At 39.4% G+C, this 17,391-nt stretch overlaps 1 protein-coding gene across 3 annotated transcripts in view; it reads right to left on the bottom strand.

Moving 5' to 3' along the window:
* Positions 1-17,391, bottom strand: part of ATP8B1 (ATPase phospholipid transporting 8B1) — a 99,237-nt gene that overhangs the window by 27,504 nt on the left and 54,342 nt on the right. For all 3 annotated transcript variants that reach the window (XM_087958583.1, XM_087958586.1, XM_087958584.1), the window contains exons 8-16: positions 17,120-17,190; positions 15,931-16,013; positions 13,893-14,051; positions 13,212-13,300; positions 11,160-11,350; positions 8,603-8,811; positions 6,926-6,969; positions 4,514-4,670; positions 1,012-1,200 (exon numbers count right to left, since the gene is read on the bottom strand). In XM_087958583.1, coding sequence (XP_087814709.1) covers positions 1,012-1,200; positions 4,514-4,670; positions 6,926-6,969; positions 8,603-8,811; positions 11,160-11,350; positions 13,212-13,300; positions 13,893-14,051; positions 15,931-16,013; positions 17,120-17,190 — 1,192 coding nt within the window. The remainder of the gene's footprint in view (positions 1-1,011; positions 1,201-4,513; positions 4,671-6,925; positions 6,970-8,602; positions 8,812-11,159; positions 11,351-13,211; positions 13,301-13,892; positions 14,052-15,930; positions 16,014-17,119; positions 17,191-17,391) is intronic.

Below are 17,391 nucleotides of genomic sequence, written 5' to 3'. Positions count from 1 at the left end.
TAGAGTGGAGAGTTGATTTATTGATAGTTTTATTATATTTATACGCTATTCATCTCACTCTGAAAAGTTACTGATTAGATGGTGCATTTCAAAGTCATTGGAGAGATTGGTGAGTCAATCAGTAAAAAAATTACTTTTTCAAAGTGCCCAAGTGACACTGCAAAGGACACCAACAATTTGTGGGCAGAACATGTTAATTATTATGGAAGCAGCATAACGACATGTGGGATTGACCTTAGAAAATAGGGGAAAGAGGCGAGCCACAGCTAGGAGAATGTTTGGATAAAAGGCAGCATAGCCCACAAATGGAGTATGGGCATAGCAAAACAAGGGACCCTGCCTAGCTTCTTGAGCTGTAAAGGTGATGGGGTGAAATCTAATTTCCGACTTGCAAGATTCTGTTAATGTAACCTTACAATAAAGTAGAATTGGTTCCCCAGGCATGCTTCCTGTTGGGCTACCTTGCAGGCTGGCATGTAGACAATGGAAGACCACAGTGAAAATACAGAAATACAGAATTGGTCACTGCCAATTCTTTTAAAAATAGCTCTCAGTCCCTTAACTGATTCACAGAGCTCAATTTGATTAAGGCAATTAGGGAAGAGGGGTACATTAAGTTGTTCCAAGTCCTTGGGATGTGAATAAATACAATCAAACCTTAGGGAAAAAGTCTCACGTTGCCAAAGATTTTAATCCTAGTAATGGTAAATTATACAGCTATAGTGCTTTGCCCTTAAGGGACTTTGTCATCTATTTTGCTTAGCACATGAAGAGCAAGAGGAATAGCCTGTTAAGCTGATACCATCTTCACGGTCCCAAGGTTAGGTAACATGGAATTTGACTGCATGGGAGAAGTAAGGCTGATATGACCATTTGGTATGAAGTTATACTAGAACAGCATCTATTTTAATTATTTTCCTCTTAAGACAGACAAGCTGAGGCATTTTCTTCCTGAAATAGAACTCTGTGGTATTACCTTTTTCTAGAACTGGAAAAAAGCTGTTGACTTACTGATAACAGACATCCTTTTTCTGTCACTGTTGAAATCCAAAATGGCAAGCACTTCATAGGTTTTCACAGTTCCCATTTCGCTTATTGTAATGGTATTTTGCGTGCGTGAGAGGAAAGCATAACCAAAGTTTCTGGCTGCAGTTACCAATGCCCCCTCGTCCGGAGAAGCAGCATGATAGTTGAGCTCACCTTGAAGGAAAAAAAATGAGAATTTTTTACATGCCTTCCAAACTGATCCTGCAGTTACCTTATTCCTAGTATTTATTTATTGCATATATTCATTCTTTTGCTTATTTATCATCACCAGTCTTTGTTCCTGGAAGCTCAAAGTGGCAAAAATAGAGTTGCCCTTTGGGTCATCTTCTCCAGCAACAACTCTGTAATTAGTTTAGTTTACTTTATTGTCATTGCACCTCATACAACGAAATTAAATGCCATCTTCAGTGTACATTATAATTATAAAAATAAAACACAAACACACATCCTTCGCATTCTATACAATTGAATTGAAAACCCCTCATATTGCATTAATATTGCACTATATAGTAGAATTCAATATAGCTACCGCTCTGGGATAGCAGCTGTTTTTTTTATTGTTCTACCAGACGATAATAGTTCAAAAACAAGGGTGTCCAGGATGAGATGGATCTTTAAGAATGTTTTGCACTTTCTTAAGGCAGCGGGAGCTATAAAGCTCTTCCAAAGAGGGGAGAGGGCAACCAATGATCTTCTGGGCAATGATGTTAATCCTCTGGAGTGCTGTCCTATCTGCCACTGTGCAATTGGCAAACCATACAGAGGTGCAATAAATTAAAATACTCTCTATGGTGCAGCAGTAGAAGGCTACCAGCAGTTTTTCATTCAATTGTTGTTTCTTGAAGTCTCAGGTAGTATAATCTCTGCTGGGCCCTTTTGACCAGTGCAGCAATGTGAGCATCCTAGGTCAGGTCCTCCTTTATGGTAACACCCAGAAACTTAAAACTGGCCACTTGCTCCACTTGGTCTCCACTGATAAGCAAGGACTAATCTAGTAGGAGTTAAATGAGAGCAATAGCTCTCAAGCTAGGACATTACATGATTCTCCACAGTCCAAAACAGTATCTTAACTAGTGTATTACACCAGGTTTATGCAGATTGGCTCATTGTGCACATGTTTTCCATATTGGTAAAATAATATATAGGACTATCTAGAGCAGGGGTGTCAAACTCGCAACAACTCGGCATCATCATGTGATGTATCACAACTTTTTCCCCCTTCATTAAACCGGGCTTTGGCGTGGCCAATGCATGATGCATCCAGGCCGCGGGACACGAGTTTGACACCCCTGATCTAAAGTCACCTCTGAGCCCCAGATTTTAGCAGAGTCTCAGGCAATATATTCTATCATTGGAATGTGGCTTGTACAAGTATGATGGCAAAAAGGGCACAGGTAGACCTCGACTTACAATCACAACACAAAATTTCTGTTGCTAAGTGAGGCATTTGTTCAGTGAATCACTGCAACTGTTAAGGTAGTTACACGGTTGGTTAAGTGAATCTGGCTTCCCCATTGACTTTGCTTGTCAGAGGGTCGCAAAAGGGGATTACACGATGTTGTGGCTCTGATTCCTGAGCCTGTGCCGTTAGAGGAAGAGGACTTGGAAGATGAGGAGGAGGAACTGGGAATGCCTTCCTCCCCAGGACCTTCCTCTCTGGCAGTGCCTTCCTCCCTGATAATGCCTCAGGTTTCATCAGACAACTGAGAGAAACAGCCTGAGATTAATCAGGAGGAAGGTGTATCGGAGCAGCCCCTGACAGGGAGTCAAGAGGAAGAATGTTGGCTTGATCCTTGGCAGCATCGTAGGGAGAAACGTGAGCAGCAACGTAGGAGGTGTGGGAGGGTTAGAGAGTGAGCTGAGTCATTGAGCCACACCCCACAGGGGATAAAAGTGGGTGTGTTGTTGGCTGGAACTTTGTATGGGACAAAGCTTAATCTTACTTCAGGTTTTTCGTTGTGAATGATTCTTGTGGTCTGCCTTGTAATTTTCTGTAAGAAGCTTTTTACTTGTTATCAGTTCAGACTTGGCAGGCAGAGCATGTTGGAATGCCAAGGACGTTATCAGTTCCAAAGAATTAACTCTGTGAAGTCCGAGCCAGCTTGCCTGCCTGTGTTTGTGTGAGTTTGTACTCTTTCATCTTTTGAGAAAGAAGAAAGGTGAGCCAGAACAACATGATCTCGAGACACTGCAGCCATCATAAATATGAACCAGTTGTCAAGCATCCAAATTTTGATCATGTGACCATGGGGATACTGCAAAAGTCGTAAGTGTGAAAAACGGTCATAAGTCAACTTTTTTTCAGTGCCATTGTAACTTTAAACGACCACTGAATGAACTGTGTAAGTCGAGGCCCACCTGTATCTTCATTGCCATTAAACCAATCGTGAAGTTGGTTCAATAATCTGCTTTATTCCAAACCTAATTAATGATTGTTTCTCATTCAGTTGAACTAAAAACAAAATCATAGTTCAATGAAAAACCTCATACAGGACTGAGAAGCAATTAAAGGATTTTATGCAAGCAAGCATGCTTCTGATTCACTTGATAACCAAGATAAATTTGTTTAATATGGACTAGAGTTTAGGAGCTGGAAAATTATGAGATAAGAGGGAGTAGAATGCTTTGAGCACCAATGTCAGAAAAATGGTTTCTTGGCACTGCAAATATTGGCCAACAAATGATCATGTGATCATTTCTGACAGTAATATCTGTAATAGTAATATCTGTAATAATAGGTCAGATGTAATATCTGTAATAGTAGGTTAGATGTTCCTTTCAATAATGTATACTTTAGAAAAATAACAGCCTTCGAAAATTAAGCACATAATCATAAATAAGAAGTGGGTAGCGGCTCAAAATGAATAAACAAATAAGATTCTTTGGCATTGCACAGCGCACATTAAATACCATGTTTCTCTGAAAATAAGACCATCTTATTGTTTTTTGGGCTCCAAAATAAGCACTAAGGCTTACTTTCAGGGGTTGTCTTATTTTTTCCCCCCATGTATGGGAGGCTCACTACTTCTGCTTACTTGTGGCAGGGCAGGAGGCTCACCGCCACGAGGTGAGGAGGTGGCACTGCCTACCTCAGAGCCTCTGCAGCCAGGCCATCCATGTCCCAACACCTGCCTCACGGCACAGCCGCGGCACCAACACACAACCAAGCAGAAGTGAGCCTGTGGCCAGACGGGCTCCTGCTGCACATGGTTGCTGCTGCTGCTGCCATGAGGTAGGTGTCAGGGCATGGATGCCTAGCTGCAGGGCTCCACCCCCCACCGCACCTTGTGACTGCGACACTGCAAGCAACCAGAGGGAATAGGAGGGTGGGTGGCTGCGTAGGCTCTTAAGTAGGGCTTATTTGGGGGTAGGGGCTTATATTAGGTGCACATGTAAAAACATGCTAGGTCTTATTTTTGGGGAAACAGGAGTAGGAGTATACCAGATCATGCCACGTAGCACTTACCATCACTAGCATCTACCATCACTGTATGACAAATTGCCAGAAGGAGGAAGAATTGCTGAATTTCAGTTTCCTTCCTAGTTTTAATGTTTTCAATCAGGTAATGATCGTAAAAATTAAGTTTTCCATCTGCATACATATTCCAGCTTAAATCCACTTGCTAAAAAATAATAATAATAAAATACAACATAGTAATTATAGGCATTATTTTAAATAATGACTAATCCCTTGACCGAATTCCCTAACAGAGCACCCCTGGTTTCCAATCTTCCCATACGCATGCTACAACACCAAATGATAAATGAACTCTTTACTTTGCTCTTTACTTTTCAGAATATTTAATTTTGAATATTAAGGCCCTTATATCCACCACTGCCTTAAAGGTAAATGTCCATCTTCTCATAATGAAATACTGGGAGGGGCAGGGAACCCTGAGATAATCATACAGGTAGACGTCAACTTACAACCACAACTGAGTCCAAAATTTCTGTTGCTAAGCAAGACTGTGGTTATGTGAGTTTTGCTCCATTTTATGACCTTTCTTGCCACGGTTGTTAAGTGAATCACTGAAGTTGTTGAGTTAATAACACAGTGGTTAAGTAAATCTGGCTTTCCCATTGACTTTGCTTGTTAGATAATCAAAAAAGGTGACTCTGGGACATTGCAACCATCATAAATACATGCCAATCATCATAAATACATGCCGTAGCCAAATTTCGATCAAGTGACCATAAGGGAAGCCACATTGGTTGTAAGTGTGAAAAACAGTCAGAAGTCAACTTTTTTCAGTGCTTTGTAACTTTGGACAGTCACTAAACAAATGATTGTAAGTTGAAGACTACCTGTATCGTAAGAGACTAGAAAAGTACTTCTGGTAAAAATAGCTCTTGACGGTCATTTGATTCCCAAGGCCATAACCTCTTAAAATTCCTCCAGGGTTACCAGCCACAAACAACTGAGGGCTCCTAGTCTAATTAATTTACAACTGAAGTAAAACATAAGTAGTGCCTACCTATACTGTGATTTACTGAACTGGGAATCATCAATAATCCACCAATAGAAAAATATGCACTGGCTCAAATTTTCCATATGATAACACATTTTAAATTTGCCATATGCAATCCCACAAAGCTACCTATTTCAGGTAGCAAAATCATCATCATCATCATCACCATCATCTATGGCTTCCTTGAATCCTTGTAAATATTTTTTGTCAGGGCTAGTTAGATGGTCAACTGAATTTGCATTGTTTTACTCTATTTCCAATTTTATTTTCAGTAATTTTAGGAACCTGTTGTCCTGACACCAGTCAGAAGCAGGTTATGCAAGATGAGACAAGCTGATTCTTTCCATTTTTGTAACCATCCATTTCTGCCTTTTTATAACCATCCGTTACTTGTCCCAGCTTCTGCCAACCTAGCAGATCAAAAGCAAGTAGAAAAATAGGGACCACTCTGGTGGGAAGGTAACAGAGTTCCGTGCACCTTCGGAGTTTAGTCATGCCAGCCACATGACCATGGAGACGTCTTCAGACAGTGCTGGCTCTTTGGCTTTGTAATGGAGATGAGCATCATTCCCCTAGAGCCGGAAATAACTAGTACGTATGTACAAGGGGAATCTTTGCCTTTAACTTTACCTTTTCCTTACTCTGCTTTAGATACTTTCACTGGCTCCAGAAAGGAGGGAAATTTGAGAAGAAAAGGGGAATGAGACAGAAAGACCAGATTTTCTTCATGTCTCGCATGAGGAATTGATTCATCCAGTGCTTAAATTCTAAGCAAGTAAACCGAGCAAGGTGATATATATTCCAAGTGTGATCTAGTTTGTCCCTGGGATCATAAATATTAGCTCACAGATAATGGATCACCACTCACCATCCAAGGTTCAAAAAGATATTCCTGTGCAGTCCATGGCCTACCCCCGTGATGGTGAACCTATGTCATGTCTGCCAGAAGTGGCATGCAGAGCCATCTCTGCTGTCACATGAGCCATCACCACAGCTCAGTTCCACTATGCATGTGCCTTCCGCCAGCCAGCTGATATTCAGATATCTGCTGCGCATGCATGGGGGGCAGGGCGCATGCACAGGGGGGGAGCATGGGGAGTCATGCACGCATGCGCAGAGGGTGGGGAGATCACGGGGGGATTGCGCGTGCATTGCATGCACCCACTTTCGGCACGCAATGACAAAAAGGTTAGCCATAACTGCCCTACCCTATTAGAAACAGCATAAGCCTGCCTGGCCCTCTACACTTCTCTTTGAAGCGGTAAAAGACATACGCAGGAGATAGACTCTCTCTCCCGGAATTCTGCCAAATTTGCAGAGAGTCACTTTGGATAGTGAGAAGCATATTAATTTATTAACTAAATAAAAGTAAAATAAAAAATAAATAGTTTTATGCTGAAATTACTCACTTCTAAATGATTGTGCTCTTCACCTGTTTTATCCCTGCTGTCTCCTGAAAAGCAAAATAAAATATCAACTCTAGTGCAAGCGCTGTCTTGTTTTATCAGAAGAACCTTCAACCTTTCTCCCTCAACCATCTGCTTCTAAGAATACCGTAGGAAGTCAGCGATGCATAGAAAAAGACCCTGATGGGAATTTGCACAGCTGAGGCAAGATTATCAGCAGTTTCATCTTCAAGCTGTAACTCCATGTGGACATAGCCAAAAATATCTGGTAGATCAACCTAATCTTCTGCCGAGGGTTTCCAGGAGAAAGGGAAATTCTTGTTTGCACAGTTACCATCTGGTCATGCCATACTGTAAATATTCATTTGCCTAATGTTTCATTACAGTCACCCAAGGTTATTTTATCTTTGTGGCGGGCAATCTTGTAAATGAATCATACCAACCAGTGAAGGAATAGTTCATGGCATCATAGAGGTGGGGAGAGCTATTGGGAGTCTTTTGAATTTTCCTTTTTGCTTGTTTCAGGAATCTAAATATAAGCATCCCACACTGATGCTTCCACTTGAACACTCAACAATCCAATAAAAAGGAGCCCACTGCCTTTTCCCTAACATTTGGAATCTGCCTTCTATTCCATGTTATGCATTTTGGAGCACAGGAGAACACTTCTATTGACATCCTTTCAGTGCTGCTGTAGCTGTCCACTGTAGTCTTTTATCACAGCTAACCATAAACAGCTCCTTCAATTTCTCTTCATACTGTGTTTCCCTGAAAATAAGATCAGGTCCTATATTAATTTTTGCTCCAAAAGACACATTAGGGCTTATTTTCTAGTTAGGTCTTATTTTGGGGAAAATATGGTACTAAATGCATCAGTGTGGCAGATGATCTTAACTGGGGCTTATTTTTGGGTAGGGCTTATATTAGGAGTATCCTGAAAAATCATGCTAGGTCTTATTTTCTGGTTAGGTCTTATTTTTCAGGAAAATATGGTAGATCTTCTTGCTAAGCCCTGAACAATTCTTCTGTTCTTCTCAGAACCCATTCTCATTTCTTGAATATTGTTTGAGGTGTAGATACTCACTGCACTCAGTGCTTGATCTGGATTTTGAGTGAAGCCAAGCAGAAGGGAAATGTATAATTTAGAAATTATAATTTTGTGGATTTTATTCTAAAACTACATTTGCCTTTTTTGCAATCACATCATACTTCTGGCTCATACTTAACTTGAAATCAACTATTGCAACAATTTTTTTACAAGTATTAATTAACTAGATATCCCATATCCCATACCTGCGCGATTGATTTCTAAGTAACGAACGTTGCACTTGTCTATCCAACTTCATACTGTTATTTTCAACCTATTTCTCCAACTTGGTTGATAATCTAGTTCAGAATTTCTACCTTTCAGGAAATTAGCTATTCTCCACAATTTTTTTTTTATTATGTACCAATTTGATAAGCATCACCTCCATCTCATCAACCAGGTCATTAATGAAAATATTGAAGAATGGGGGACTTAACCTTGTGGCATCTTGTTTAATCCTCAGATCTTTTTAGTTTGATGAGGAACATTTGATGAACATCCTTTCAGTATGATTTTCATAGCAATCAATTATTTGGGTTTTTTCTCCATACTGTGGATGTCTGGCAATCATTTGTAATAAACACTGGATTTACCGTAGGTTTGTCCATTTATGCTACATTTTTTGAAGGTCATTATATTCTGTGTCAGTGTGCCTGTCTTGTCTGTGAAGACGTAGTGGATCTGTCCCAGCTGTTCATTCAAAGTGGTAGTTCTTGCTTTTGCAGCTGTATCTTTCTCTGGATAATACATCTGCAAGTCCCAGTTGATAAAATAACTTTGGCCCAGACGGATCACTTCAACACTAGAAAGCAAGAAACCACAAAGATTATCCAGTTTTCAGAACTTCAGTGCACAAGAAACATTTAACAAGAATTGCGGACTTTTACAGAAGTACTAAGGGATGACCTGTCAATTTCAAACTGAATTGGATTTATGTCATTTTCACGCTTTTCAGTTGCCACACTGTGTGGCAGGGGTCCCCAAACTTGGCAACTTTAAGACTTGTGGACTTCAACTGTTGAAATCCACAAGTCTTAAAAGTTGTCAAGTTTGGAGACCTCTCATGGGAACCAAGGTCATCCCTGCAGGTGTCAGATGAAAATAGGGGAGTGCCTAAGAAGCCCACCAATTGACTTTATTGGACAACGTGACTGGGGACATATGCTATTTTAATTATACTGTAAGCCTGGGGAATAATTAGAGTTGGTTTTGCATTTAAGTGTGCTGATACGATGTACCCAATAAAGAAGTCTTTTGAGGAAGAACCCCACCTTGGAGTTCTTATTTGTTTGGGCTCGTTAGTTGGAACCTTGACATGACCAATGCATCAAGCAATTTCTGAAGGGATTGTAGAAAACTATAGACTTTGTGAAATTTTTATAGATGCATTTTCATACATATACCATTTTTAAACCAGGGGACAATTCCTGACAGACAGGGTGAGTTCCCCTTTACCAAATATGTATATGTGTAGTGGCTCATCAGCCATCTGTGAACAATCTGGAGTCCCGCACTGAGTAAATAAGAATGTGTGTCAATAATCAACTTTCCAACTCTTATGATTCTATAAATGCTAAGAAATACTGTCCGGTATTCTAAATTCAAAGCAATTTTTAAATCAGAATACCCGTTTCTTACATTAATATTTAGTGAGCCATGGTGGTGCAGTGGTTAGAATGCAGTATTGCAGGCTAATTCTGCCAACTGCCAGCAGTTTGATTCTCACCAGCTCAGGGTTGACTCAAACTTCCATCCTTCTAAGGTCAGTAAAATGAGGACCCAGATTGTTGGGGGCAATATGCTGACTCTATAAACTGCTTAGAGAGGGCTGTAAAGCACGATGAAGCAGTATAAAAGTCTAAGTGCTATTGTTATTTACAAACCTGCCAATTACCATATCCTAATCAGAGAAGGGACACGTTTTTCTGTTTCTCTTTAACTATTTTGGATATGCAAAGAAAGAAGAGAATAAAGACAGCAGCTTGTAACTGTATTTGTACAATATGCTAAATTTGGACTTGATTTACAAAATTAACACAAGTGTCTCTGTGAATATCTTTGTTTACCCTGTATATCTTTAGTTATTTATTTATTTATTTACTTTTTCCTCTTTTCTTTATAATTTTGTATATATTTTTTTTGTTTTTTGCATTTAATTAAAAAGGTTACTTAAAAATAAAATTAAACAAGTTAAATCTTCCTTAGGTTAGCATCTTGTACAATCCCAGCCAAGATAGTTGACTATCCCTTAGGCCTGCTTAAAGGATAAGATGTACCTCCATTGATGCAGGGGTCTTCAAACTTGACAGCTTTAAGACTTGTAGACTTCAACTCCCAGAATTCCTCCTTCAGTCATGTTAGCTCAGGAATTTTGGGAGTTGAAGTCCACAAGTCTTAAACTTGCCAAGTTTGAAGTCCCTTGGATTAAAGTATCAATGCAAGAGACGGTCCTGTCCAGCCAGTGAATCTGGAATCTATAATACTGTATTAAGATTCAGGATCAACTGCAGTGACATAGGATAATGTACTCTCTGTGTCCTTTCCTCTCTTTCAGGGGGAAAAAAAAACCTAAAGAGGAGAATGAAAGGATATCATTGTGTTTATAATTGTTCTTAAATTCAAAGTTGCCTTCCTTTTAGGTAAATGTTATACTGTGGGAAAGAGTTTTAATACTTGTCTGCATCAACCTGTTTCCTCCTCTCCATATTTTGTGGGAGAAACGAGTGGAAAAGAATTTTTGTGGGATGAAATTTACAATCTCCATGTCTCACACTTTATTTAAAAAAATTCTTTTAAACAAATAAATATCTCAAGCATATTTTCATGAACACTTTTAGGCCCAAACGCCCAGAGGTATTTTTATACAATCTGAAGTCTAGCCACTTGTCCAGAAAAATAGATGTCAGCTGGTTGGCAGAGGCCATCCTCAAAGACGAGAAATGTGGTAGAGAACAATTTCACCAATTTCCTTTCTAATAACTATAATAATAATAACTATTAGAAAACAAACTGGTGAGATTAAGTCTTTTATGACTGCCCATGCCATCCTAGCCAAAAATAAATATTTACTGGCCCCCCAAACAACTAGAATCTCTGATTTATTAGAACAACTTCAAGCTTATACTCAAACCGTAATCTTGTCTTTCTTACCTCACATAGAGGGATATGGGAACCATGGTGTTAAGCACAATGATGTAGCCCCAAAAGTTAAGGAAGCCACGGTATGAAGGGGAATTATCTTCACCATCATAGAGATACCAAGAAGAATTGCCAATTTGTTGTTCCCAGTAAGTGTGTCCAATAGCCAGACCAGCAGACTCCAGGATGAGTAATACAAAAATCTGAAATGTAAACACAACCAAATCCATGCTTATGAAATGATATTCTATCCCCTAGATATCATGAAGAATCTCAGATTCACACACTGGTGCTTGAAGAGGGGAGAAAAACAGATCTGGCCATTGCTATTGCAAATGAGTTTAGAATGTTCTGTCCCAGAAAGAGACGTAGCACATCTAATGATTTGGGCAACTCAGCAGCACAAAGGCTGAACTAATATCAAAAATAAACGTGCCACCACTTTGTGCATTTGTTTGATATAAATCCAAACAATAAGATCAGAAACTGCATAGTACAATGCACAAAATAAATAATTAGATGTACTTTTAAAAATATCCATAATCTTCACAGTGGCTTCCCATGACTCACTATTCAGATTCTATAAGAAACTACTGAAAGAGTTGGCCGCGCTTAGCTTGAAGAAGTAAATCTAAAGCAAAGGTGTCAAACTCAAGACCTGGGGGCCAGATCCGGCCTGCAGGGTGCTTAGACCTGGCCCATGGGCCTGCCTGGAAACAATGAAGAACTGGCCCATTAAGCCTGTACCAGCAAAAATGGAGCTCAGGAGGACCACACACGGTCTGCCCAGGCTTCGGTTTTGGCCACGATGGCTTCCTGCAGCCCATTGCCAACAAAAAATAAGAGCTCTGGGAGGCCGCACACAGACTGCCCAAGCTCCCTTTTTAGCCATGACAGCCCCCTTCAACCCTCCTTCAACAAAAACAGAGCCAAAGCCGGTCTCACATGGCCTCCCCAAGCTCTGTTTTTGTTGGCAGAAGACTGCAGGAGGCCGTCGCAGGCAAAAATGGAGCCTCGATGTGTGACATCGAGCAGGCCACGCCCATCCCAGCCATGCCCTGGCTACCACCACCCCCCGCCCCTGAGGTCAAACACCACCTGATGCAGCCCTCAATAAAATTGAGTTTGACACCCCTGGTCTAAAGTTAAGTGGTAATAATCTGGTAATTTTTCAATAAGTGAGTTAGGCTGTCACAATGGAAAGAGTTTTAGAGTTGTCAAAAGGACAGAGCCAATTTCTGTTGCTGCAGGTAGCAAGACAAGGATCAATAGGTTGAACAGATTTTAGGAAGAACTTCATAACAGCAAGAGCCATTTCTCCCCTTTTAGGAGCAGCTGGCCATTTCCTTCACTATTTGCATTAAAAAAGAGGCATTATGTAGAAGATGTGGATTTTATTTTGATTTTTTGATTTTATTGCTAAATAGGCTGCTGATCAATCGATATAGAGGTAGCTGTCCCTTATTGATTGGTCACTGAGCAAGAGTTCAAAGTTGTAACAGAGCCCTTCCACAAGGTACTTACAATCTGGTTGTGGAGTTTTTATGGCTACACACCGTCCCCTTGGGCACATGGTTGCAATCTGAATGCTTGGCAACCAGCTCCTTTTTATGGATGCTTGCAGGGTCACATGAAAGTGATTTTTGGCTTTTTTTTTTGCCGATTTCTGGCATTTACTTCGAGTTTTGGGCAAAAACACACCCATTGCATAAAATGGATTTGTTTATTGACTGCAGAATTTGTGTAATAATCATTGCTTTAAAACAAAAGGCATAAAATCGGGTGTGATAATATGGTGACCTGCTTAAAGACTGGCAGGATTTACGGCCATAATTCCATGCCCAGTTATGGTTGTAAGTTGAGAACTATCTGTATTGATGCATTCCTTACAAATATGGGTCCTGCATTCTATTTGACAGGACTGATTGTAAGGAAACCAGAAGCTTTCTTCCCTGACACTATGATAAATATTTGACTTTAACAGATCAGTAAACAATTTTGTGCTACAGCTTTTGTTAACTCTAACTAAATACCAAAGAGGAAAACTAAACTGAAATATCTTACTGTGTACACCATATAATTCATAAGAGAGTCGATTTTGGTCCTTTTAAACCGTGTTTTCCCACTGTTCTTCATTATTTTTGTGTCAGCCCCTAAAATCACATAAAAACTACAGTGTAAATGTCATTATTTTCAGACACATATTAACAATACACGTTTATTTTCTTAGGTGTATAATAAGAATATTTTGGCAACATATTATGTTGCATTATTTATCGTAGTCTTAACATGTCAAAAACTCAGAGGTGGTGGTATTCAGCAGGTTCTGATCAGTTCTGGAGAACCGGTAGCAGAGATTTTGAGTAGTTCAGAGAACCAGCAAATACCACCTCTGACTGGCCCCACCCCCATCTATTCTCTGCCTCCTGAGTCCCAGCTGATTGGCTGGGTCTTCTTTTGTTGCCCTGCACAGGAGAACGGAGCTGGAAAGAAGGGAATGGGATTTTGCAGTAACCTTCCCCCAGGAGTAGGGAGGGAATGGAGATTTTACAGTATCCTTCCCCTGCCACATCCATAAAGCCACACCCACCAAGCCACACCATGCTCACCAAGCCACGCCCACAGAACTGGTAGTAAAAAAATTTAAATCCCACCATTGCAAAAACTGAATATACATTTGTGAAAAAATGATCTCTTTTTACATAAAAAAGCCAGCAAGTGATATTTCATTCATTTGATAGATACCTGCAAAAATGACAAGTCCATGACATACTTCCGTGTTCCGGATTTTACAACCACGCAACAAAATTTTATCAGAGTCCAAAGCGTATCTCTTTCCTCGCCATATCAAGATGCCTGTAAATTTATCTAGACGATTGTTGGGCTCTTCACACTCTACCAGGCCTAGATGGTTATTAAAAAAGAGCAGCAAGAGGAAAGAAAAGATTCTGGATCACAACATTGTACTTAAATATTTTCATGGCAGATTGCTCTACATGGCAAGTGAACGGTAGATGACATGCAATGCAAGTAATCCTTGCTTAGCTACCATAGTTGGGACTGGCAATTCAGTCATTATGCGAAGCGATTGCTAAGTGAAACTGTGGCTCTACTTATGATCTTATTTCAACTTTTCCAAGGCGGCCATAAATGTGAGGATTGGTCAAAGTTACTTTGACATCACTTCAAAACTGTATCACTAAACAAGGTAATCACTAAACAAAGCCTGCCTGTACTTCACACATACGGTAATAATTACAGGGAATTACTCCTTTTCATACACATTTTAGAACAGGGTTGTCAAACTCAATTTCATTGAAGGCTGCATCAGGGTTGTGTTTGACCTTGAGGGGCCAGGGTGGGCATGGCCTGCTCGACATCACTCGTGTTGGGGGCACCGGTAGTGGCCTGAGCACGCTGCCAGTGAAAACGGGCTCCTGAGCTCCATTATTGGCAGTGATGGCCTCCTGCAACCCTCTGCCAGTGAAAACAGAGCTCAGGAGGGCTTCCCAAGCTCCATTTTAGCTGGCAGAGGCACCGCAGGCCAGTCCTTTGCTGTTTCCAGGGTGGCCCCACAGGCCAGATCTAAGCTACCCACGGGCTGGATCCGCCCCTCCCCCCGGGCATTGAATTTGATACTCCTGTTTTAGAGCCTCTTGAAAACGTTGCTTATAACTTTAGAAGGCTCTGGAAAAGGGTGGATCGTACATACAAAATCTGAAGAATCCTAGTTAGAATCTGTATTTTGCACAACCTATTTGTATGAACATTTGTATGAACCTATTTAGCAGAACCAAGTTCTTATATACCACTTTGGAGACAGAGGATCATGGTCAGAATGACAATTAAGTTTATTACTGTAATTACCGTCTGCTATTAAAGACTCGTATCTCCGAGCTTTCTATTCTCATGGTAGGGAAAAAAGAAGGAAGTACAGTAAAGCATTTTTCTTATGTAAGAGCCAAGCTGTAAGGATGCATCTGTCTTTTAGGCCAGAGCAACGAGGAAGCAACAGTGAATATTTCCTTGAGATCTAATGCCCCTAATGGTTAATAAGATAAAAGGTGTAAAGTATCCTTGCTTTCGGAACTGTTTTTACAAACAGCAGTAGCATAGGGAATTAAGAAGGAAGGACACTCTCTCCCCAAATGAGATGGAGACATCTTATATGGAATGGGAGTTCTTCTCAAAGATAATAAATCCAACTATGAATGGGCAATCCAACCATTCAAAGTTCATGTCCGTCCTATTTAGAGGAGCCCTTAAATGTTCTCCTCCACATGGACCAGCTGGAAGGCTACTGGGAGAAGAATGCAGGGAATGAATTCCATGGCATTCTCACGAGGTTAGATGCAACTCATTGGATTTAGCAGAAATTTAATATTTTCCGCTCCATGATGTGCAATAGGAACACACACCAGTTTTTCTTTCAATGCAAGCACCTCTTGCAGAATTTCATCTAATAAAGCAGTTTATGGAGAATTTTACAAACGACTGAGACACTCAGAATGCAGAAGCTAAGTAGCTACACAGAAAACAATATATGCTTTTTGTAATGGAAAAATGTTTCAAACTTAATGGCTTCTACTAAGAAATAAAAAGGAACAGCAGGTCTAATGTTAATGGGGTTTTCTTGGTTATTGAGCTTGTTAAAATGTTTTTTTGGTATACAAATGAAAAAGTTCCTTATCTTAAAGACTGGATAAAAATCTTCGGATTTGATGGAAGATAAATTTCTAAAGATAATTTAGAGATTAAAAAGGGAAAGTATGCTTGAACAAACCATCAAATACTGCAAGTGAACTTTCTTCCTGAAGGCACCTGTCTGTTACTTCCAGTGACATTTTGAACTTTAAGTTGGTTTCACTAGCAGAGAGAGAGAGAGAGAAAAAAAAAAGATAAGTTTCATTGGTCAAAGTTTAATAAGATAAATGAAGGATTTCAGTTCTTTTTTTAAGTTTGCTTAAGACTCTGCATTTATTTATTTTTGATTACATTTTGTCTTTTCTATTTTTCTGGTTATTTTATTTAAAATATGAATAAAGTAACAGTGGCAAAATCTATAGGCCTTCCCTGCATGATATCTCAAAATGAATTGTATTCCAATTTCTAGACGGGCCCCATGGCCAAGTAATTACTCAATAGATTAAAAGCTGCTCTACTTCTTCCTCCGTTAAATCTAATTAACAGAATGCATTTTATTAACAAAGTAGACAAGTAAGTTGCATGGGATGATTAGAGATATAATATGGTGGTTCATAGTTATTTGGCAGAATTACATCATTTTGCTAAGGAAAATAAAACATAAAGCAGTTTTTTAAAAAACAAACTTGCTGAATAGACTTGATGAAAATAGGTTTTGAATGAGAATGGGAACTACTGCATATAGAACCAGCATATAAAATTTTCCTCTTTTTTTGTCATTGTATCACAATGGGAAATGGCTGCTTATGGCTGTTTGTGTCACCCTGTTCATGTTATTTATGCGGTGATTATACTATTGAACCAAATTAGAGAGCAACAGCTAACCAAACAAACTCAACCACAAGAGTGATAAATTTCTTCTTTAAAAGAAGAAGTTATAAGCACTAGCCTCATCATAATTTACAAGAAAAAACACAATTTATAAATTTTGACAGATTGGTCATGCTATATTTCTCTCACTTATATTTTATATGCTTCAAACAGAATTAGATGTGTAATTATAAAAAGCAAGATCTATGTATATTCTCAATAATAAACTGTAATGTACAAACAATATACAATACTATTTTAACAACATTACTTCAGCTTCATCCATGTCCTATACATGCAAAATGGAATAAAAGATAAAATTGTAAAATATAATATTTTAATATTTTAATATGTCCCCTAAAATTCCTTCTGTAAGAATGTAACTCTGTTGTTAAGACAGCCCACAAGCAATATTTTGGGCATGTTTGGAGAATGAAAGTGAGAATAAACAGACTTACCCATCTAATTCAGCTGTTTCTACGTAACAAAAGCTATTGGGTTCTGAACTGGACAACAATAAAATATCAGCCTAGTTAAATAAACAAAATGAATTAAATGTACATAAGCATGACATTTCAATTTTCAATGTAAATTTATACCAGGGGTGGGATTGAACTGGTGTTACTACCGGTTCAGCGACGTACATTTTGCGTGCTGTGCATGTAAAAAATCTTAAGCTGTGCCCCCCAGACAGCTGAAAAGTGCTGTGCGTGGGTGCGCAGTGTTTGAA

This window comes from Notechis scutatus, chromosome 2 (genome assembly GCF_049901735.1).
Source record: "Notechis scutatus isolate UNSWTSFEM ecotype Mainland chromosome 2, rNotScu1.2, whole genome shotgun sequence".
In the NCBI taxonomy this organism is placed as follows: domain Eukaryota; kingdom Metazoa; phylum Chordata; class Lepidosauria; order Squamata; family Elapidae; genus Notechis; species Notechis scutatus.
The sequence above is the reverse complement of the archived record's forward strand: the minus strand, read 5'-3'. Positions and strand labels throughout refer to the sequence as shown.